The following is a 24,443-nucleotide window of genomic DNA, read 5'->3' as shown; positions in this document are numbered from 1 at the left end:
CCAAATCACAAAAATCAAGTTTATTAAAATATTACTATCTCAGCTGGCTATGTGAGATTGTCCGTAATCCTGAGTAAAATTAYTGCATTGAGGCTGTACACTCAACATTGACCACAAGATCAGATAGCCTGGTTTAAATACATTAATGCCTGCTTGGACCAGTCCTCTAAATCTTGTAAACCAATTCAATCAAAAAACACACATCTTTATATAYATCAAACAATACTCCTGAACTGACRTATCTGGGGAACATGACTGATGTAGTGGAATGGTTAGGAGGTTGCAGTTAACTATATMCATTTCCTGTAAGGTTTGGATGTTTATTCTGGAATAAAATGCACATTGACTTTGTTTTGAGTAAACCAGCAGCCTTTCTTACAACAATTCTGAGTGCAAGGWTTAGTTGATTGTATTGTCTTGCTGTGAGATCTTATAAAAGTACTCAGCCAGCTCATTTGCATTAGCTCATCATATATTAGTGGACTACAACTTCACAAAAGCAGCACGGTGTTTAAATTTTATTTCTGGAGAATCTCATAAACAGGCCCTAGACATAATCTTGATTCAGTGCTGCTCCTGTGATTGGAGATGGTTGGTTATCTGCGCAGCTCCATCTCAACACCTGGAGCAGGCAAACAGAGAACAACAGGCAGAATGTGCCCTGGCACAGCAGCATCTCCTGAGCAGATGCAGATGAAGCTGCAGTCCCCCATCACAGCACATCAAACCCACCAGGAACACAACAGGGCAGCCACAGGGTGGGCTCAGCTCTGTCCTGCTCACAGGTGAAGAGCACAGGAGGCAGGTGCTGGCCACTGTCCTGCTCATGTGCTTTCAAGGCAGGATGATAACACCACTTTCCATCATACCTCAGCTTGCCTAGATTCTACTTTGCACCAGAACTGGGATCAATTTCTATTGAGATATTATCTGCTAAAACAACAAAAACAAGCAAATCAACAAAAAGCCATGGACCGGGAAATATCCTTCCACAATATATTTAATTCTGTGGTGAGTCTCCTAACCATGGGAAGTTTCAGCAGATGATACCAAAACCCCAACTAATGTAACTGAAACAGAACTGTTTCTTAGTACAGTTTCATCATGAGACAAAGTCATAAGCAAATTTCAGGAAATACCATATCTGTTGTACCAAAACTTCATAAAACAGCAGAAGCTGCCTCTTACTAGAAACACAAAATTTATTAAAAAAAAAAAAAAAAAATGCAACTGCTTTCCTAAATGCTTTGTACCTTACAGTCTAGCCTTGACTAAAGCAACACTCTACCATGAATACAATGCCAGTTCTTGGCTCTAAATACTGTCAGAAGGAGCCATAAGTATTTAGATACTTCTCATGCCTTTTACTTGTAATGAACAATACCTTATTACTAAGAAGGAAGTTATTAGACACTCAAACTCATGAAGAACCTTTCCAAGTAAGAGTTTGGGAAAAAAAGAAATTGCAAATGCCAGAAAAGGTACAATGATGTCTGCACTGCAACTAAATAATTCAAAATCTGGGAAAAAAATCATAAYTTTAAAATCCTTTATTATGACAGCTGAAAATACTGTTGTTCAACATCAAGCCCCAGTTTTTAACTCTGTAACATTTTATCTGTGGTTTTCTGTCCCTTTATGCTAAAGGAAAGAATTTTTCATACTGTGACACTTCCTATAATTAAAGAAGCTACAAAAAAAGAGCTGTTTATATGTTGGCATGGACCATTTGCTTATATCTGTGGAAAAGATTATCAAGTTAGTAGGGACTGGGAAGCTCTGCAGTCTTAGAAGCAGCTTAAAAAACTGAAAAATGTTAAATAATAGCAATGCTCAGAGAGGCATAATGTTTCTTGCACATCTTTTACATACAAAATCTTTCAAAGAGCAGTGAATGAGAGATGCAAAAAAACATCTTTTCTTTAAAATTTAAAATACAGACTGAATCTGTGAGATGACAAATTCCTAACTTGTTTTTGAGCCTTGAAATGCCAGTGGTCTATCAACTGCTATGTCTAGGAACTCTGGGCTCCTTTCCACTAGTGCAGAATGGGATAGCTGGGATTGGATACTTCTGTTTGAGAAGACGCCCAAAAAATGTGGAAGAAACTGACTCCAATACAGATTAAAGATGTTTTGAAATCACAAATGCCTGTTTATCATGGCCTAAGGAAGACAACAGGGAGTAAGGGCTGCTCACAGCTCAGTCGCCTTGAGCTCACCTACCATATTTACATCACTCTCCTAGTAGAAAAACTTTGTTTCACGATTTTTCTCATTTGGCAGCAACCCCACAACCCCTATGTAAGCAGCAGGATTTGCACAGAATAGATTCAGCCATGGCTGAAGTGGCACAGCTACTCCATCCACTTGTTGCAGAGAAGATGGAAGTGATCATAAATGATGAGGAGGGGCAAACCATCTGCATAAAAGTGAGTTTTACCCTTTATCTTGCTGCAGCACATTGTATATTGCAATACAGCAAGCAAAGTTCTATCTCCTTTTATTTTTTTATATATACATGCATGTACACTTCACTCATCACTGCAGCTACCAGACGACAAGTCTGCTACTCTCATGCTGATTTATGAGTAGTCCTACACGAGAGCAAATAAAGTTGAGTACAGGGAACTGAGCTCTAGCCCAGGGGGCTTAAAATCTTTCCAGGATGGGCTTCAGTGAATGGAAAGCAAGGAGTGTTCCTAGAGAACCAGACCTTTCTTACCTCCACAATATTCTTGCCCTTTTCTTTTGTTATAAAGTACAACACAGCTGGGGAAGTCACAAAAATGCATGACTTAAAATTCAGGCTTACCACCTTATCAGTATCCATTTACTTTGTCACTGCAAAAACTAAAATCCTTAATGAATAAAAAATTTCCTGATGGTGCACTCAACAAGCATTTTCTTGCCAACAGCTGCCCCTTAATCACAGTCTTTATCAAAAGCAGAGCTCTAAAGAGTTAACCAAATCCTCAGTTTTTCTTAGATCTGAGAATTTAAGACCCAATTAAACTATTATGTCAGCCAGTCAAGCACAATGGCATTGCCACACATTATATAAGAGGACTGTCACATAACAAATGCCTTTATTTAATCATGAAAACAACARATTTATTTTCTACAGTTATGTTTCCAGCACCTATTTTTAAGTGCATTAGCTGAAACCCAAGTGAGTGACCGATGTTTAAATCCTCTTAAGTGCATATGACATATTATCTTGTCCCTTAACTGGAAACAGGTCAATCTAACCAGTGGCTGTGACAGAGGAGACAATTTTATTCTGACTGAGTTTCACATTTGAAAAAACCCATTGAAAAAAAAATTATGCTCTTACATACAAAAGGTAATTTCTGAAGACAAGCTCCATACTGTGCCATGAACCTGTTCCTAAAGCTGGAAGCAAGAATACAAAAGAGACCACACTAAAAGCTAGACGGTTAACAAAAGACTGAGTCATGTTCATTAGTTCTAGACACGACTTTTCCAGGAGCACGGGTAAGAACTGATCACCACAGCACTTCAGCTTTCTCACAGAATAAGACAGAGATAAAGCAGATGGATTGGCAGGAGTCAGAGCCTGTCATCAGCTGCATTTGCCCTGGGTCTGGGTAAGCTCAAGGAGTTATTGTCAGCCTGGGGTAACACAGTAATGCTTCTTCATCCACTGGGGGCTTTTGTGAAGAGCTGCCAAGAGTCTGGAGGCATCTTCTGGCCCTGCTTTTTCACTCCAGGGAGGGTCACACTGGAATGCCTGCAGTGGGGCTTTCCTGGGAAAACACAGTGAAGGTAACACAGCACCTCTGTTTGAAGCACTTTAGGGTTTACACACAGTTCATTACTTTACCTAAGTAATAAATTTAGCCTCGCACTTTCTCCAGATACTATGTTAGTCAGCTCCCTGTTGCCTGTGTGAGCTTTTTAGTGCTGAATAGATGAAAGGAAAAATATTTTTACTACCAAGAAAATTTGATTATAAATCAGCTCAAATTCACAGAGGACTTCAGGAGGGAATATTTAAAAAAAACAAAGTAACTGAACAGATTTCAGGTAGGTTTGGGTTTTTTTTTATTTTTTTTCCCTAAGTATCATTAAGAGTGTTGTTTGAATGTATTTAGTAGGTGAGAGGTACAGAATTATAAATGTAAGCCAAAATCCCACTGATGTTTGTAGCCTGTGTAACATTAGGATAGTCTTTGGACATTAGCTGGTTGATAACACTGATGCTTTGGTTAGCTTTAAATCACTTAAAGAACCCTCAAAAGGAATTTTTAAAAAGTAACTAGCACTAGTAAGTGCCTGTAAATAGACTTCTAATCTAATCTGTAAGCATTTGCACACACTGGCATGCAAGTGGGACAATTATAATATAATGTATTCTTTAAAAGTAAGTTCATAGGTGACATGGTCCAACTAAATGAAATAAAAATCTTCTCAGCTTTGATACCTAAGAGATTCCTGGAGAAAAGGTATTCACTTACATTTGTAGTGGGAAAATGTACCCTATGAATGACATCTGCTAAAGTCTTGCTCTTTACCAGTTATTAGCAAATCCTGCAAAAAACATCTACAGGAGTCAAAACTGAAACAAAACTGACATAATTTGAAACTTTTTCCATGTCTAAGTTCAGATACTCAGACACACAAAAGCAACAAACAAGAGATGTTTGCAAAATCATGATTACAGAAGTGAAAATGTGCTTTTGCATACAAGTTTCACTAGACATACTCCTCCACGTTTGATAATCTACAAACAACACGGTCCAACAGAAAGAAGTTGCTGCAACTTTGTGACTGGAATTTTTAGTTTGTGCATTGTCTATCACAGAATTGCTCTGAGACCCAGTATCAGGACCAGGTAGTGCCAAGTTTGGAATGCTGGAAGAAGATAGTTGTCCCAGAGAATTTAGAATCTATTGACTTTCGAATTAACTTTATTCAGCAGGGGAAAAAAAAAAAGAGAGAGAAAGAAAAAATAACAAAAGAAGAGCAGGGTGCTACTCAAAAAAAAAAAAAAAAAAAAAAAAAAGACAAAAGCAAAAATTCGTCACTCTCCAACCTGCAATTTTTTTAATTCTCTTGCATCCTGGAAATTTAAAAAACATCATTTTCTTGTATATGTGCATCAAAGTATAGCTGCACTTAAAATTAGAWATCCCAATCAACAAGCTAGCAGCCTCTTAAACCCTGTATTTTTCAGGAGGTATTACTCACAATTCAGTTTAGCAAAATGTGATATGGGTTAGCATCTGTGGAAATCAGAACAGTTAAATAGAGACATCTAATTATGCCTTAGGATCCTATCTTTAATGACCCAGATTTATAAATTAATTTTAGGAAATAATTTACATCTGTTCAGGAAAGCATCACTCAGAAACACACAATACCACAGTTCATTGATGTTAGGCAATATTAACAGTAAAGATTACAGAAAATCAGAAATAGTTCTCCAAAAGTGAAAGACATTTTAGTCAATATTCKGAATTTAAGATACATCTTACATATTTTTTTGCTTTGAAGCCTTTCAAGACTTTGAAGTGTTTCTAGAGGAGAATGAAGATGACAAATCTCCTGTGCTTTTAAAAAGCTGGTTTTGTCTTGCTAGTACCTGATTTCAGAAGCTAGCAATTTTAGAAAACACCAAGTACTGTACAATTCATAACAACACAATGACAAGTGACAATACAACTACACACTAGTAGTTGTATTGTCCTTTCGAAATCACACTGATTTGCAAACTATGCCTATGGGTGCATCAGAGATCTATCCGTCAGTTACTTCACATGCAATGGCTGCAGGCATTTGGAAATCTCCTTATCACAGGGATTGCCAGGAAATGGGAAAGCATCTGGGTATTACAGTCATACTCATGTAAGGTGGGCAGCCAAGCATCATAGCTAGCTTCCTACAGAACACACCTACAGTATGTTCTCAAAGGTTTTGGGGTAACACTTAGTCCCACAATATGCTGAGGCTCACACAGAAGTTGTGGATAGCACCCTGCCATGACTGCTTTAATCAATTTTAAGCAGGGAGAAGAACGATCTTCTTATGTATCTGCGTCATTCCACTTTCTGTCAGCCAAAGCTGTGAGCTGGCACGTCACAGACTGCTGCTAATTGAGCATGAGGGGCATCTAAACAAAATAAATACCCCTGGATTGGGATATGCTAATGCCAGTCCTACGCAAGCATTACAACAGTAAAGGGATTCCAAACAGATGCAGCCAACAGTTCACACTGTCAACTCACTGCACAGAGAGGGACYGTAGATAAGACTCACTCCCTGGCCTATTTCAGGCATTCAGAAAATAAAATGTTTCATTCTTTTTTTTTCCCCTCTACTATGGCAGCCTTTCCACAATGGGCAAAAGTTCTTACCTAGTGCAGAGTTCAATTCCTATGCCACCCCTTATGTCTTGCATGTGTTCACATAAATAAGGAAAACTAACACTGATGAAAATGCTGTTACATATGAAATAAAGGGGAGAGAAATAATTAGGTGACATAATGAGAGTCCACGRGAAAAAAAAMAACCCCATACCAACAATCCGTCTTGTGGGTTGGCTCTTCGAGAAACCCAGAGGAAAGGAAAGAGATTAACAAAGTGAGAAAACATGTTCTGTACCAACAACATTCATTTTCCTGACTTTCTCATCCTATTTTACAGGACCAGCTCTTCAGACAGAGAACAGAGTACTCTTGTAAGTTCATTTCTGTACTGAAGTCTATGTTCTCAGCCTTGAGCAAAGTTTTTCCACTTCAGTTCCTCAATAAGCTAAAATAGTATAATTTGCCTACATGCCTCACTGAAAGCTCACAGTTTGCAGTTATACTACAATAGGAGGTATTGTATAAATGCTGGATATGTTTCAGTAATCAGAAGTAAAATGACTCTTTAAGGCAACCTGTTATACACCTGAAATAAAAACCCTTTTTCACTAATTTTTCTCAYACTATTATATAGGGTTGCTGGTTATATTAAAGATTTATATTCATGACGAATTTTTATTCAAGTGGAATGGATTTTTTTTTCTAATTTTTTAACAAACAAACAAAAAAACCTCACAAACTAACACTGGAAAATGAGACAAATTTGTATACAACAGGGTGGATTTACAAAAAAAAGAGTGATAATGCTCAGTATCCAAACAAATATAAACAAAGCATAAGATGTAGCACCTCTGAGTCTAATTACAGATGCAGACCAGTCATCAAATTTTATTTTAAAGATGTCCTCTTTCTGTAAAAATCTGAATATACTTGGCAAAACTTAAAGAACATTGATTTGCAATTGGTTTTATCTTATTCTRAAAATAGATTGCCCTCACTGTTCATCAAATACATTGCATATCTTCTCTATTATAGGAAAGCAAGAAATAAACACTTGAAGAAAGTGCAGCATTTTGTGAAAGAGTGTTATACAGACATCACAAGTCAAGAAACCAACAGGTGTTCAAACTTGTTAGCAAGGAAAAACCAGGTTGCACACCTCGGGCTGATCTCAGTCCGTTTGGAAACAAAGATTCATATACTGCTGAAACAGCTTCTGAAAGTCTTGACTTTATAACTTACCCATGCATACAAAATAGGCACTGAGTAGCAATTCCTTTCAGCTGGAAATAAAAACTGAAAATGCAGTTCTGAGAACTGTGTAATGCTAGGTAGGTAACTCTCAAAACAGAGCTCGAATTGGTGTTAAGAGTCTCTAAAGCCAAGAAAAGCAGAGGGGATATTACACTGAGGGACTAAAGTGTAATAGTACTTCACATCTGACATGCAGGCATAGTTGAACAGGCACTTAAAAACAGTCAACAACAAACAGCAGACACTTGGTAAGAGCAGTTAAAGCAAGACAGTAAAATAATAAAAAGACATAAGCTGAGTCAAAATAAGTATTTTACAACTTATAAAAACCCTATTAAATTCAACTGAAATGGTAAAAAGGCATTAAAATATCATCAGTTGCTTTTGAAGACATAAGAGATGGGAAACTAGCCTATTTAATTAAAGTTTTCTTCTTATTTCTAATTGTATATGTTGCTGTCCCTGGACTCAGTTGATGAAAAATATAAAAATAAATTTTGAAGTAACACAGCAGTTTTATTAATTTGGCTTTAAAAAACTTACTACAGAAATGCACCTACATATTCTTTGCAAACCAAAATGAAGAAAGAAAGTTTTCTTATGAATGATGTAGAAACTCAATTTCAAATTGCAAAACCAAAGCTCATACAGACCATAGCAGATCCTGGCACAGAGTTCCCAGATAATGTGAATCCTCAGCTTCCAGGATGCGAAGGTAGTGCGCACTCTGTCGCAGAAGCACACCTCTGAATGTAGGTGTCTATTGTGATGGCACCTTGGTTGAGAGCGTGTTCTTTCATAACAAATAGTGTTATGAGAGTTGTCATCATCATTGTTTACAAATAGAATCCACCATACAGCTCCCTTGCATTCAAGAACTATCTTTATCACCTGTCATGCTACTTTCTACACCATTTCCAGGAAAGATCCCTAATTTTTTATGGGGTTCTGTGAAAACAATGAGCAACTGAAGGGATTATTGCCAGCAGCCCCGAACAATCCCTTTTTATTTTTAAACTGAGACACATAAGAAARCAGTGTAGCTTTCAAAGACCTGCCTCACTTTCACAACTTGCACTGAAATTTAAGACAACGGTGTATGAAATCACAACAGAAGCAGCTCTCGCACCCAACCCGCATATGGACACTAYTCGCCCACGACAAGTTTCTCCCCCCGGGGCCGCTCCAGTCCCCTGGCCCCTCCGGCCGCCCCCGACCCTGCCAGCCCCGCTGCCGCGACCTCCGGCCGGCGCTGCGAGGGGAGCGGGGCTCGGGGCCGAGCCCGCGGGCTCCTACCTTGTTCGAGGCCATCTCGCTGACGGAATGCCTGGTCTGCAGGGTCTCCAGCTGGTCCAGGCACCAGTCCAGCTCCTCCATGGTCTCGCTAGCCAGCTTTTGGTAGGCTTCCTCTGCGAAAAGACAGGGAAAGGCGCGCTCAGTTCGCGGGCGTTTCACAGGGCTCAAGGGGAGCGCCAGCGCGTCCATCCTCCGCTGCCCGGTGTGCGGACACGGGCGCTGCTCCCGCATTCTGCCGGCGCGGGCAGCGGCTCTGCCCCTGCGCGGGGCACCAAACTTTGGTGCTGCCGGGCTCGCCCTTCGCCTCCGCTCCGCGCCCTCCCCGGGGCCGCGGCCGCCCGCAGCGCCGCCCCTCGGGGGAGGTGTCCGGCTCGGCACCGCGCCCGGCACCGGGCAGCGCGGGGCACGGCTGCTGCAGGGCACCTACACGCACTCACATCCCGCTGGCAGCCGTGCAGAGCCGTCCGAGCCGTCCTTCTCATACCTATCCACCGCCGAAGAAATTAAAGGGTTAACGTTTAGATAAACGTGGGGAAAGGTGTAAGAGCACATGTAAGTGTTGCGCACAACGCTGGCCCGCCGAAGGACCAGCTGTCAAAGAAGTGCTCAAAGAGCTGCAGCCGTGTTTGTTATAACCCAGAGCCTGTGTGTATGTGAGTGCGTGTGCTAGAGCAGGCACAAAGTGATGCATGGTGGCTGTAAGTACAAAAGAGCAGATGAAAAAGTTTTGGAACTGGACGTAGGAACACAATATGGGAAATGGACCCAATAATGATATGGAAAATCATGGTTTAACCAAATCACTCAATGTTCAATTGGAATTGTCTTGCAAAAGTTTCAGTTACAGACAGGAAGACATTCCCTTCCTCAATAACTCACCAACAACAGGAAATCTGTCATCATGCAAACAATTTCAGAAAAATAATCCTATAGGTAGAGTGCAAGCCTCACCTATCAAGCCTTGCTATTATTTTATTCTAAAGGCAAGAATGCTTCTCCACACTGAACTCGGTCCGGAGTGAGTTTTAGCCCAGGTATGCTGTCTTGCAAGCTGTGTATCTGAAACATCAGCTTTAGAAACTGCTGGTATGGTCACATATAGATCAGTTACATATGAACATGACTCTTAGGTACAGAAATGTTTCTTCAGTGGGCTTGTTGTGGACATCTCTAACATCTCCCCTGACTTGTTTCACATCCATAACATTTTCCTTGTTCCACATCATTTAACCTTATTTTCAGAATATCAGACCAGCAAAAATCAGGAAAAAATTAACTAAAACTCCTTTTCAGATAAAAATACCCCAGCACAGACTACTGCCAAATAGCTTAGTTCATTACTGTACAACATCCTGGATACCAGACTCATATCTTTTTATGTTTCTAAGCACATGGTCAGAAACTTCAAGTTCCCTCACAGCTGTTAAACTTCACATACTTGAGGCTATTGCAAGAATACCCCACAGTTTTAAATAATGTTCACTTACCTCTGGACAAAGGTAATGCAAGAAGAAATTTGAATAGAGATTAATTGGCAGAAGCATTTAAAGAAAATTTTGCAGTGCTTGCCACTCCAGTAAACACATTAACCAATACTCAACAAAAACCATCCCATTAAATTGCAAACACTGTTCTTCAGATRAATACTTACTATAAAGGCTATCTCATCCAAAGGGATTCCCTGGCAAATATAGTCAGGATTTCCCAGTCTGTTTATCTATCAAAAGAGAATCCATGACGTTCTGCAATACAACAAACATCACAGCTCACTAGTTCTTGAACACAGTGAAACAAATTTGTATGATGTTATTTTGCTGCTAGCCTGTATCCTGCCCAACAGCAATTCTTGAAAATCAGATACTAGGAACCATGTCTATCCTAACAAGATCATCCCTTCTAACATCAGGAGAGTGCGCAGATAAGGTTTTTCCAGGTAGTATGAAAACAACAAAATAAACTCAAGGGAAGCAATATCTAGGTAAAAGTAATAAAATRGTCAGTTTGCTATTTATTTAGCAACAATATATATATTACCAACAGCACCTGAAATTCCAGAATCTTTATCTGCTATTCACCTTCCCAATATATCTCAAAGCACATTAGAAAGCAGAATCCATCACTCACAAGGAAGTTCCTCACCCTCAGGATGCTTCTCACGATCTCCCACTTCAGACTGCCACATTTCAAGAGTCTGTGACTGCCATGGGGATCTGACTGACCACTCAGATTAAGTAAAATTCTGATGGCCAATGCCAGGCTTAAGACTTGCTGGACTTGGCACCTCCTGACAATTCTTAGAACTCAGAGCTGTCAGACCAGTCCTTATATCTTAAATGGAAATAAAAGGTTTTCTAAATGATGGCAAAGTACCCATCAAACAAGCACACCTGCAGTTCTGAAGGGCAGAACAACCGTAGGAAAGCTTTTTTCTGAATAGTACCAAAGCTCTAAATTTGGCCCACACTTTTGTTGTTATACAATGTGGTGGAAAATGTTGAGGTTAACAGCTTTTCAAGTATAACACTCCGGTGCCACTAAGCTAAGAATAAAAGAATAATTATCAGCTGTGCAGCTTTGAGAGCCTTGCTACACTGTTTCTGACTTCTCTGTTACCTCTAAGGTAGCACCCTGTAATTATTCCCATCCAGGATTACCTACTAATCAGTTGTTTTTTGTTTTAGGCACATGATCAAGCTTCCCCACACAGATGATGAAGTCTTAAAACATATTAATTTCTGTAAATGAGAGGCATCTTGAAATGTCAGAGGTTCTTTTTATGTCTCATTAGGCTCTAATATGAGGAAGAGAAGTATATTTTAACACCAGCTGCTTGAAGAATTTGCATGTTATTTGGTATATGCTTTTAGAAAAAGGGAAGTGATAGCAAGTGTTCTCTTTTCAGTTTACAGATTACAAGCAATTCTAATATATGTAGCTTTCAGTATGGTACATAGAAAAAACAAAAAACAAACAACAAATGAAAGGCTAGAAGAAAGAAAAAACTCTACCATAATCATTTAGCACTGCAAAGCTATTTTTTTAAGAGTGTTCTACTGTCTGTGTTTATAAAAGACTTGATTCTTAGCACAGCTCCTAACACTATAGACGGCTGCACTTTAATTTACATTGTTATTTGGGAGCAACTTCTGTTCAAAAATTTGGAAGGGAAAAAATAACTATATGACAATACTTATGTAGAGTGTCCACTTAACAGAATGGTTTGTCATGATTTTCACATACGTTGTTCTACAGTTCCTGGAGAACATAAAGCAATACGAGACTTTTCTACTAGCACTCAAGTGTATCTGTACTAATCTTCACAGTGGTTTAATGAATTTCAGAACTTCAGGAGMAAAAAATAAGTACAGATCCTTCATTATTGTCTGATCAGTTGAGATCATCTAAGTGAAGCAAAGAGACTGGTAAAGAGTTGACTCAGCAAGCACACAGTAAAGGGCTTTGACCACTGTGTTGCCTTAAAATGGGAGTGTCTTGGAGGCAAGACAAGGGCTCTGCTGAGCAGTGATGTGATCCAGATAGTCTTGGCATGTGTATTGTTGTTTGGAGCTGCAGGCAGCTGCATTAAGCTCTGAAAGCCTCCAGGCTATCCTAAATGAAGATGAAATGAAGATCCAACCAGAAAAGGAAGGTCAAAGAAGGTTGCATCCCCTGATTAACAATGCTAAAAATAAACTGGTAACAACAGATGAAGAGAAAGCTGAGGTACTCAACAACTTTTTTGCCACAGTCATCACCTCTCTCTTTTCACACCTTTTGAGAAGATGGACAGAAGGTTGGGGTCTGGAATAGCAAAGACCCTCCCATTATAAGAGATGATCAGGTTTGTGACCACCTAAGGAACCTTAGCAAAAGTAAGTCTATRGGATACATCCCAGAGTCCTGAGGGAAATGGCTGGTATAGTTGTCAAGCTCCATGGTATTTGAAAATTCATGGTATTCAGGTGAAGTCCTGGTTGACTGGAAAGGGGAAACATGGCACTCATCTTTAAAAGGGGTGAAAGGAGAAACCTGGGAACTGTTGACCTGTCAGGGTCAGTTCTGGRCCTGGGAAGACCATGGAACAGATCCTCCTTGGAGCTGTGCTAAGGTACATGGGRAACAGGGAGGTGATTTGGGACAGCCAGGATGGCTTCACCAAGGGAAAGTCCTGCCTGACCAACCCTRTGGCCTTCTAAKATGGAGTGACTSCATCCATGGACAAGGGAAGGGTTGTGGATATCATTTATCTGGATTTCTGTAAGGCCTTTGACAGGACCCTCCACAACATCCTTCTCTCCAAACTGGAGRGAGAYGGATTTGAAATTGATTGCACAGTCACATCCAGAGAGTCGTGGTCAAGGGCTTGGTGTCCCAATGGACATCAGTGACAAGTGGCTCCCTCAGGGGTCTGTTCTGGGACCAGTGTTATTAAATATCTTCATCAATGGCACAAACGGATCGAGTGCAGCTTCAGCAAATTCACAGATGACCCCAAGCTGAGCGGGGCTGCTGAAACACCTGAAGGATGGGATATCATCCAGAGGGGCCTGGACAAGCTGGGAACATGTGGCCTGTGGGAACCTCATAAGATCYAATAGACCAAGTGCTGGCACTGCAACTCTGTTGAGGTAATCCCCAGGATCACCACAGGCTGGGGATGGACAGATCAGACCAGCCCTGCTGAGAAGGGTTTGGAGGGCCTGATGGGGGAGAGCAYTCACAGCTCAGAGAACCAAACGTGTCCCAGGCTGCATCCCAGGGCCAGGGAGGGGTTTGTGCCCCTCTGCTCTGCTCTGCTGAGATCCCAGATGGATGGAAGATTCCCCATCTGCATCGAGCTCTGGTGGCCCCAGAACAGGAAGGACATGGACCTGTTGCTGTTGGAGCAAGTCCAGAGGAGGCCACATGAGTATCTTTACGCATGGTCAGAGGGATASAACACCTCTCCTGTGAGGTAAGAYTGAGGGAATTAGGATAGCTTAGCCTGGAAAAGAGAATGCTTTGGGGTAATCTAATAGTGGCCTTCCAGTACCTGAAGGGAACTGACAAGGAAGAGGGAGAGAGATTTTCACAGGGATGTCGAGACAGAACAAGGGGAAATAGCTTCAAACAAATAGAATGCATGTTTATATTAGGTGTTGGGAGGAGGTCTCCACTGCAAGGATGGTGAGGCACTGGAACTGTCTGCCCAGAGAATCTGTGAATGCCCTATCCCTGCAAGTGTTCAGGGCCAGGCTGGATGGGCTTGGAGCAGCCTGGTCTGGCAAAAGGTGTCTTTGCCTATGTAGGGTGTTTGGAATTAGACAATCTTCCAACCCAAACCATTTAATGATGTTATGATCTGTGGTGAGATTTAGACTCTGGATATCATCCCTGACTTTACTGACCATGCTTTTGCTCTTCAGCCTACTGTAAATTTGAAGTTTGGAACAACAGAATTGCAGGACAAAGATTTTCAGTTTCTCTTACAACTACCATTTCAAAAAAATCCTCAGAGGCTCAAATTAAGAATTTCTCCTGTAAACAAGGATGTTCATACTTAAGCTTTAACTGATGGCCTAAAATGGAAGTTACTGGTATATCTAGTCCAGTATTGACAGTTTTTATTAATCATAGCCATGTTAGCACTTATTCAGCATAGAAATAGCATCTGTTTCCTTACAAGTTAATGTTGATTTTGTATCTTGTTGAGAAATATCACACATTCTGAGACTTAAAAGGTTATCTTTGTGGAGTGTTCACATGTCTTATCATCGATAAAATGTACGGATGAAAGATGTTTTTGTTTAACATCTAAAAATGCGTGGACATCTTTCCACAATCACAGGTAAACCAAACTATTTTTGATCATATTTCAGAATGAGCATCCGGAAAAACCACTCAGCTGCTGTAGGATTCTCAGCAAGTCTTTTTATGGTCCCACTCAGAACACTAATTTTTTCCATGTCAGGAACCTCTCCAAGTTTCTATTGTGGTAAACAAAAAATTCCTTGTGCCTGTTAGTATCTTTACGCATAGAGAGACTGTCCAAACGACAAGGACATACTTCTTTACACAAGTAGCACTAGCCTCAGGCTAAGAAAACTAACTTATCTCCTTGAACAGAAAAGGTAGAAGCCTCTAGCAAATGATAGGAGAAAAATGATAACAACTTCTCAAAATAAAAAAAAAAGAGGGCATAAAGAAATGTACAAACAAAACAAACACTAAATGAGAATCTAGGAAGAAGGTTGTTTTTCTGAAACAGTTTTCTCATGGTCTCAGAACAAACCAAATGTCTCATGTAACAATATCTCTGCATACTAAAACTCTATGTCAAGGGCAAAATTATGAAAAATATGTGTTTATATTGTTACGAAACCAGGTAACAGGAACACTAGCAGATATCTAGGAATAAGTTATCGGGCTCTTGGAACAGGACTATTACAGTTAGTTTACAGTAAATAAAACACTTTCGATTCCTATAAATAAAGTACTACATCATTAGGCTCTCACTATGTGGTTCAGTTTCTCTGTGTGGGACTGCAAACTTGTGCTGCCTTTTTTTTTTATGTAATCATTTAATGTATTTCTTGGAAAAAAAAGGCTTTGGAACAAAGTTACTCATACTGATATAATTTGCTCAAAAGTCTAGAAGAATTTCTATGTGGAGTATTTGCAAATTCATCCAAACAAACTTTCTTGAGATGCCATAGTTAGGCAGAATAGCATAAAAGTAACTTCAATTGAAGCCAAGCAAGAAAACATGTATTCAATACAGACAGCATATTTAAATAATTTACCACCTGAATGACAGAGCACATCAAAATTTTGCAGTGYGAATGTTTAAATCCATTCTTTACTACTATAAAATATCCAGCAAGGCCAAATAAATGTTCTTTTGTTAGTACACTTCCTTATCCAGTGCTCCTTTCCCCTCTAACCAATTTGGCAAAATGCTAACACATTCCTTACTCGACTGCCTGTAAGAATTTACCAGAAGGACCACTGTCACTCACTGGTGAAAGGAAGTAAGCCCTTCCATCAAGCAATCAATCTTGCTCAAAATGAAGAAAAAGAAGATAATTCTTGATTTTCACATAGCACAATATCCTTTTTAWGTATTTTTATTGCTTTCTTTTCATGGGCAAACTGCATGTTGAGAAAAGGTCTTTTTCTTTTTTGAATCTGTTTCTTCCAACAGATGTGGGAGAATTGTGTCAGTTCTATTCTCTTGTGGACAAGGAGTTCAATAACAGATTCATTATTCAGATTGCTTTCTCATCCTATTTTTTGTATTATACAAAAAAAAATTTCCTCTAGCTGAGAGGATGAATCCTCAAGATCAGATTCCCCTGTAGCTGTAAACCAGTTTCTTTCTGAGAAGGATTCTGCTGTTGACTCAACGTAATGAGAGAAGTGAGAGATCYTCAAAGTAGAACAAAATTAGAGGCAACAGGCACAAACTAAACTACAGGACGTTCCCTCCAAACATTGCAAAACTTTCACTGCAAGGGTGACTGAGCACAGGCACAGGTTGTTCTGTGGACTCTCTATGCTTGTAAATCTTCAAAAAMCAACTGGGACATAATCTGGGCAACCTGCTCTAACTGGCATTCCCTGAGCAGGGRGATTGGGCTATGTGGCCTGCAGAAGTCCCTTCTAGTTTCAACCATTCTGTGACTAAATTACAATTAAAAAACAAAAAGCATTTTTGTGAAAAAGTGGGTGGTTTAAATGACCATGCTGTCATGTTTGCAATACTGCAAGAGATTTTGTCCCTAGAAGGGATCAAAGCATCTTACACTGTGCCCTTCAGGATTTTGTTCATTTCATACATATTATTACGGACATTATGACGAAAACCAGAAATAAAAATCACTAAATGTAAATGTGTAAAACKTCACTATTAAAAAGACCAACTAACAGTTTTGTTTTCCTACTTTCTTACGACATTTGATCAGAACGGAAAGGAACAGCTTAAGTTTTTGTCAAAAAATACCCATTAGAAAATATGAACTTCATTTTTAAGCAGATTACCATTTGTTTTGCCTGAAATATCAATAGCTCTGAAACCTAGAAACTCTGTTCTGTAATAAAACCTTTACTACCAACTGGAACTTTCTCAGATCAAACTGAAATGTGAAAATTGGGAGTCCCAACTGGGAAAGAATTTTATTATCCCWGCTTGGTTTTGAGAATTCTTCAGAAACTTTATGAATACATGTGCAGAGAGAACTGCAAAATGAAATAAAAATTAAGTCATCTGTAAGTRCCAAATCAAATAAAGTCTGTTTCCTCAAGTTTTGTGTCTTTTTGTGGTTGACTTGTCTTCTAAACTTCCCAACACCACATGTGCAGACTGAGCTCACACATATTATCATTTTAAAAACTCATAAAGTTTAAAAAAGTTTAATCTGTCTTTACCAAAAAAAAAAAAAAAAAACCACCCAAAAAAACAACAAAAAAACTTCAGTAGAATTCCTGGTGTCTGATAAAGGAGTAAAGCTGAATGAAAGCTTCTTCAAGAGTTAAGGTATTCACTTTGGCTGTTCTCCATATAAATCCTCTGGTGTCTAACAAGTACTGCATGTCAGGGATTTTTTTTTATTCATTTGTTTAAAGACAATGTTAATGAGCTCCTCTATAAAGTTACCTATCTTTTCATAGTTTATACTTAATAAATTTCATAAATCACTACCTTGCTACCACATTTAGCTAGCAGTAGTCAGGGATTTCAGAAGTTAATAGGTGGCTGTTGGTAATGCACTCGTAAGGAAATCATTCCAAAATGTCTAACTGGTTTTAGTAGTATTTCTAATTTGAGGCAGAGATACAGGATATTACTAAGATAAACTAACTTAACTGATGGCAACAGTGAGCAGACAGACAGGCTTTTTCTCAGAACCTCAAAGACTGCAGGAGAGAGGAAAGTTCTCAGCCTTGCCCAGCTGTGTAGCAGGAAGACTGCTTTCTTTCCAACAAAGCAAAAGGAGAAATACAAAAAMCACACAATTTAGATCATCTTCATTCCTGGAAAGAGCAGAAAGGGCAGTAGCACGAATGAAATTTCCTTCTTTCTTTTTGTGAAACTGTTCTTCCCCTCTCGCACAATTAGCTAACTTATATTTACATGGCACAGATGAGCTGCAATTTTGCACTCTTCTCTAAAGGAAGAACAGAAGCAACTGGTAAACACCTCTTTTAGCTTCAATATTTATTTAGCTTTTAATGCTTTATTCTCAGGTCAAGTGATGTCTGAATCAGCCTTTAGGTTAGCACTCCTTATCACTGGCCTCTCATGCCCTACTAATGATAATGGAAAAAMGTGAAATTCTGGTCTGAATGAATACCCTTGATGGATTATTCCCAGTGAATATGTGCTGAATCAGATCCTTACTCTTCAAAATATACAGGTCATCTCCTCCATATTTTGTAAAATTCCATTCTTATCTGTGCCAGTGCTGAAGAAGTAAATAATCCTTCTGCCTACAGGTTATAAGAGTAGGGTGTTGGCTAAACTCRTCGGTTTTAGTTAGGCAATTCTAGCAGAACTTTTACTATGGTCATAAATATTTTTATGATCTCCTTTGTTTTAGTGTAATTGCTTATTAGTATATTCAAAGTGTTATTCTACTAGTAATAATATTCTAATASTACTCAAGAAACCTATTCAGGTACAAATACAATTTTTTTGAGGTAGATCTGTTGATAATTTTTTTCTGTTAAAGTCCTTCTGTATGAATAAATAGGAATTTTCTCATCTCCTAGGCCTCCAGATTACCAATGTAATTTTTCTTCTCATTATGCTTTTTGTCAAAGTGCAGGACCATATAAAAGACAAAGAATATAATGAATAAAAATAAAAAATCAAAACAGAAATGGAAAATACAACCCAAAAATATGATTTAAAATATAAAACAAAAAAAGGAACTATGGAAGTAATCCAAAATCTTTTTCTAATGGAGGAAAAAGAAAATTAGTAACAGTTTTAGTTCCAGTAACAAAATTCATGGGCAGACTTCAACATTTCCGGTGATTGGATTTTATAAAAACTAAATGTCATGAGATATGGGACCCAACACCACTTTTCTCCTGAAGAATTAGAGCATCAGCAGCTTATAGGAGCAGAGCTCCTCTACATGGTACTCATAAAATCAGTCCCCTCGAGAGAAATATAAGTATTTCAAAATTTTTTCAAGGAACAATAGGTATTTGAAATGTCATCAGATTTCAATTAAAATGAAAGTACTGGAAAATAAGATGCATACAATTTTTACACCATATTATGTATCTTTTATATTTTAAAGACTGCAGTTCATGTTTAAACTTGAGCAAAAAATACAATACTTCCAATAGTTTTTTGAGGAAAGAGGAACTAAATAACTTGGAAGAGGAAAGTTTGAAGTCAACTGATAACGTAAACTAATAAATACATTTTAACAAGAGTTATAGRCAGTGAAAAAACAAGTTAAGAAGGTGCAGCATGGGATGGGTGAAYGACATTCTTCTGGAATGAGGCAAATTTAAATAGCTTCCAGTGAGGGAATACAAACTCGTGTCATCCTTTTAGTAACAAAGAAAGCTTATACACCTCATGAAAGTAAGATAGACCAGCAGTGTGTGCCCAAAAGTAAGAAGAAGTGGAAATTTGAAAGAAAACATGTTGAKCTCTTTTTTTCAACCTGTTTAATCTCTACTGGGCACCTGTGCAATAAAGACTTATGCTAGAGGTCTTTAAAATATGTATCTTTTGGGTTGGCTTGTCCTGGTTTTGGGGGCAGAGGGACTACTAGGGTGGGTTCTGTCAGAATCCGCAGAAGCTTCCCCCATGTCAGAAAAACCCAATGCCAATCGGCTCCAGGATGGACCCACCACTGGCCAAGGCTGAGTCTGGGAGCGACAGTGGCAATGCCTCTGGAATAATGTATTTAAGAGGAAAAAAGCTATAATGTAGAAGCAAACTGCAGCCAGAAAACAGTGGGGTGAGAACATGTGAGAGGAACAGCCCTGCAGACACCCAGAGCAGTGCATGAGGGGCAGGAGATGCTCCAGGCACCAGAGCTGGGGCTCCCCTGCAGCCCGTGGTGCAGCCCATGGTGAGGCAGCTGTGCCCCTGAGCTCATGGACATCCCTGGGGATGCAGAGATCCACCTGCAGCCCATGAGGAACCCACACTGGAGCAGGGGGATGCCTTGACAGAAGGCTGTGACCCCATGGGAGGCCCATGCTGGAGCAGGGTCCTGGCAGGGAGCTGTGGCCCCATGGGGGACCCACACTGGAGCAGAATTGCAGCGGAAAAGATAGAGAAAACTGGGAAAAGAAACTGGGAAAAAAAGCAGGGCAAGCACAAGAAGTAAGGGACAAGGGGGGAGAGTGAATGTAAGATTTTTAAGATTTAGGCTTTAATTCTCATTATCCTACTTAGATTTGATTGTTATTAAATAAACTAATTTTCCCAAGTCGAGTCTTTTTTGYCTTTGATGGYAACCAGTAAGTGATCCCTTCCCAGCTTTATCGCAACCCATGAGCCTTTTGTTATTTTTTCTCTCTCTTGTCCAGTTGAGTGGAGGAATGATAGAACAGGTTTGGTAGGCACTGGTGTCCAGTAGCATACACACTTACTCTACCCGCTAGAGACAAGTCTCCCTTGTGAGAAGTTACAAAATACAAAATATAGTTATGATGAACATTTTCTTTGATTGCTTTGGAAGTCATTGTGGTAGATAATGAAATGTAACAAAGAATATAGGATCTGATTGAAAGAGAATAAGATTAGCTACAAAATGAGAAGAGATGCTCAACTTGGTCAGACTCCAGAATGAGACAAAGAATTTTCCAAAAGGGAAAATGTTATAAACTGGAAAATAGTCATTATATCATAAAACTTTTCAACAGGAAAAGAATAGCAGTTAAAGTCCCAGCTCCAATGAATTCTTGTGTAACACTCCATTGACTGCAACCAACCAGAATTTCACTGAAGAGTCACTCCACAGAGCTGGCAGRAGTGACAGCAGGAGTCATGAAAAGAGGTTGTAAAATGACAGTGGTGGTTGTGTTTTCCTTTTTTTTTCTTTTCTCAAGGTGCAGCCTCAGCAGTGCCCAGGACAGGGGGACAATCCCTGCCCTGCTCCTGCTGGCCACASCATTGCTGATCCAGGCCAGGATGCCATTGGCCTTCTTGGCCACCTGGGCACACCCTGGCTCATGTTCAGCTGCTGTCACAGCACCCCCAGGTCCTTTCCAGCCCCTCTGTCCCAGCCTGTGGCACTGCCTGGGGTTGTTGTGAGCCAAGGGCAGGATCCGGCCCTTGGCCTTGTTGAACCTCACCCCACTGGGCTCAGCCCATGGATCCATCCTGTCCAGATCCCGTGCAGAGCCTTCTAACATTACCACCCAACTTGGTGCTGTCCATGAGCTTACTGAGGATACACTCAATCCCCTCCTTCAGATCACCAGTAGACATTGAACAGGATTGGGCCCAATACAGAGTCCTGGGAAACACCTCCAGTGACCAAAAATAATTAAGCATTGATATTTTAAAAGGAATGTTAACTCATTASAAACAAGCTCATAGCAAGCTAGTACAAGTAGCTGAACCTTCTGCATAAGAAACTCTAAATCAGGCTTTGATTATTAGGTAAGCTCTCTTAACCTCTGTGACACAACTGTTGTAGACCTCTAAATTGCATCTTTATCTTAATGGGTTCCATACACTATTTGAACCCTAAATACTGAAGAGTGCTCTGATTTAAATTCCATTTGGTCCAGTGTAAAGATCACCACTTTTTTTAAGGCAAGGAGAATGCTTGCACTCATGGGTACAGTTTTCACTCCTTATCCTCTAAAACACAGTACACCTCTGCAAAGAAAAGCATAAAAAAATAAAGGGCTACACCTTGGCCAATAGGTAGGCATCAGATTTTAACAGCAGCATATTCATTTACTGTAGGTGATGATGTGGCCCGTAGCTTAAATTTGTTTACAAAAATGAACTCAAACTCATGAGTAAGAGCATAAATCTGTAGCAYCAGTTAAGCAAACAGGCTCAGCCACATGTTCCAGTGATACTGGACAAGTGGTCAAGGTAATGAAATGTAAAAGTCAAAAATTAGTGTTTTACCTAAACTGTAATTATATCATAATAGTGCAAACCTTAAAACAGTTCGTTGTCAACATTGCCTTTGTTTCACAAAGCAAAATAACAATCCCTGAGTTTGGTTGAGTGCCRATGACCCTGCTTGCCAAGCACAGGAAGCTGGTGAACTGCAGCTTGGGCTGCCCTGGTGTGTCCTTACAGTCACAGGATGAGGCCATGCTGGCCCACTGTGTTCTCCATAGGTGCTGTGTACAAAATCACAACATGATTTCCTCCTCTAGTCTGGTTCAATGAAGTCAGACCACATGAACCTTTCAGTCATCAGAACTGTGCTTTTTTTGCCTCCTGCCAGAGATGCTTCATAGATTATTGGAATCATTGAGTAGTTTGGGTTGGAAGAGACCTTTTAAAAGTCCTTTAACCCAAACCCTTGCAATGAACAAAGACATCTTCAACTTGATCTTGTTTAGAGCTGCATCCAACCTGAATCATTCCTACAGAAATTCTGTCCTGTAAGACTCTGAATTCTACTCTTAACAGCTCTTAAATTCTTCTGGGTTTCAGATGATCTTTGCTTTGATTGTGGATAGGTAAAGACCTAAGTAGTTAAAAAGTCTTTGAGCTTTTCCTTGAGGACAAAGAGAAACATACCCTCAATMCCTCCCAGCTCTTCAAGCTGCAACAGAAAAAATCAAAGCACAGTCTAAAGGAATAGGTAAAGARTGGGGGAAGCATATTAAAAGTATTTGGAGAAAAGAAAACAGGACAGATTCAACTGAYCAAAGACCTCCAATGCCTCTACATGTTACAGATGAACAAATCATTTGATTTTTAMGAACCTGCTAAAATTAAATAAATAACATGTAACAGTTATTTTATCATTACACAGAGAGCTGCACAACTACTCTTGCCACCAACCTCCATGTGCCAGCAAAGAGGTTTTTAGATTTTATAGAAAGCCACAAGAATGACTGGCAGGGCATGACAGTCATTCAGAAAAAAAAAAAAAAAAAGAAAAAAAAAAGAAAGAAAAACACTCAGATTCATTTCTTTCTGTTCCAAAGAGAACTCTGTCTATAGCTGGAAATTACAATCCCTTATTCAAGTGCTGCATGTAGCTTGCTCAGTAAATACATAAGGAGACAGCCCAAAGGAAGCTCAGCTTGCTGCTGCAGATTAATGAAATGCTTTGAACTACAGGCAATATACACACCCAAATTACATATTGTAATACAATATTTGAGCTGCTCTACACTGTAGAAGCCAATTATTCTTGGCAAGCATCCTCATCATGCCTTCCAGCTCCCCATCCTTAACATGTGGAGTAGTGTACGTGAAAAGAACCCAGCCAAAAATTCTATAATTCTTTACAGATGAAGATCAAGTGCAAAAAATATTCAACATTTTGGAGTAAGATTTCAAATTAGAGTAGCATTCATCTGCTTACAGGTGTTATCAGTATAGCTCTTTGCAAGAAAGAATAAAAGCTAAAAAGTCAGTGCTTACCAGTCTAATTACTTTTTGTCTATACTACAGAGCAATAAAGTGAGGTAACGGGAAATATGAATTACATTACATGAAAAAAAATCAGTATCATTCTTTTTATGGACTTGTATAGTTCTATACAAGTTTGGTCACTAGTTGGTTTAAGCTGGATTAATTATACATACTATAGTAATGCTAAAGATACTAAAAACTGAATTTCAAGTCCTACTCAGACTTAGTGCAGAACACTGCATTAAGAGACAGTCCATAAAGTAAAAGTATCTGTATTCCAACAGAGAGGCACAGAAGGGGAAAATTAGTTATCAGGTCTRTACCCCATACCATGTTCATCCATAATTGTGACCAGAAGGCAGATCTCTGAAATTCAGCTCAGGATTCCATCTAGGAATAACATTTATCCAGAAGTAATGTGATTAAAAATGGTTCATAGGTACCCTGTTACCTTTWAAACCTTCTATTTTTCCTTCACAAAACAAGAATCATTTTGGGGCACAATTTGACTTGCATTACCAGTTACACAAGAATTATTTTGGAGCAAAATGTGACTTGCAGCTCAAGTTAACATAGTAATGATGGCAGGCTSTGAGAGAAAATAAAAGACATATCTCAAGTGTTCCATAACACTGCACCACCAAGGGCTGTGATACTTGAATGACAGTCTTTGGTGTACCCAAAAGAGCAAAATGTTACATTTGGAAAGGGACCAAATGTTCCATGTTTATCTGCTGCAATAAATAAAAATACAGGAATTTTCCAGTTGAGTCTGCTAGGGAAGCACATTTTTAAAAAAAATCTGCTTGCTTATCAAAAGAAAAGCTTTACTGCTAGTAAAACAGGTAGAAGGAGTTCAAGATGGAAGAAAATGTGAGAAGAAATGCAATCTCCTTAACATTCAGATGGAATATGATATACTTGTGGGTGGCTGTGTGCTAACAAAGGTCGTAATTTGTTGGTACAAACACAATTAGTGGCTTTAC

The 24,443-nt window shown here is 39.4% G+C and overlaps 1 protein-coding gene across 1 annotated transcript in view; it reads right to left on the bottom strand.

Moving 5' to 3' along the window:
- The window catches only part of LOC130588753 (cAMP-specific 3',5'-cyclic phosphodiesterase 4D), a 312,296-nt gene that overhangs the window by 37,570 nt on the left and 250,283 nt on the right, over window positions 1-24,443 (bottom strand). The window contains exon 6 of the mRNA XM_057389661.1: window positions 8,883-8,995. Within this exon, the coding sequence (XP_057245644.1) occupies window positions 8,883-8,995 (113 nt within the window). The remainder of the gene's footprint in view (window positions 1-8,882; window positions 8,996-24,443) is intronic.

This window comes from Malurus melanocephalus, unplaced genomic scaffold (assembly GCF_030028575.1).
Source record: "Malurus melanocephalus ecotype Western Australia unplaced genomic scaffold, MMel_1.1 scaffold_18, whole genome shotgun sequence".
Taxonomy (NCBI): Eukaryota; Metazoa; Chordata; class Aves; order Passeriformes; family Maluridae; genus Malurus; species Malurus melanocephalus.
The sequence above is the reverse complement of the archived record's forward strand: the minus strand, read 5'-3'. Positions and strand labels throughout refer to the sequence as shown.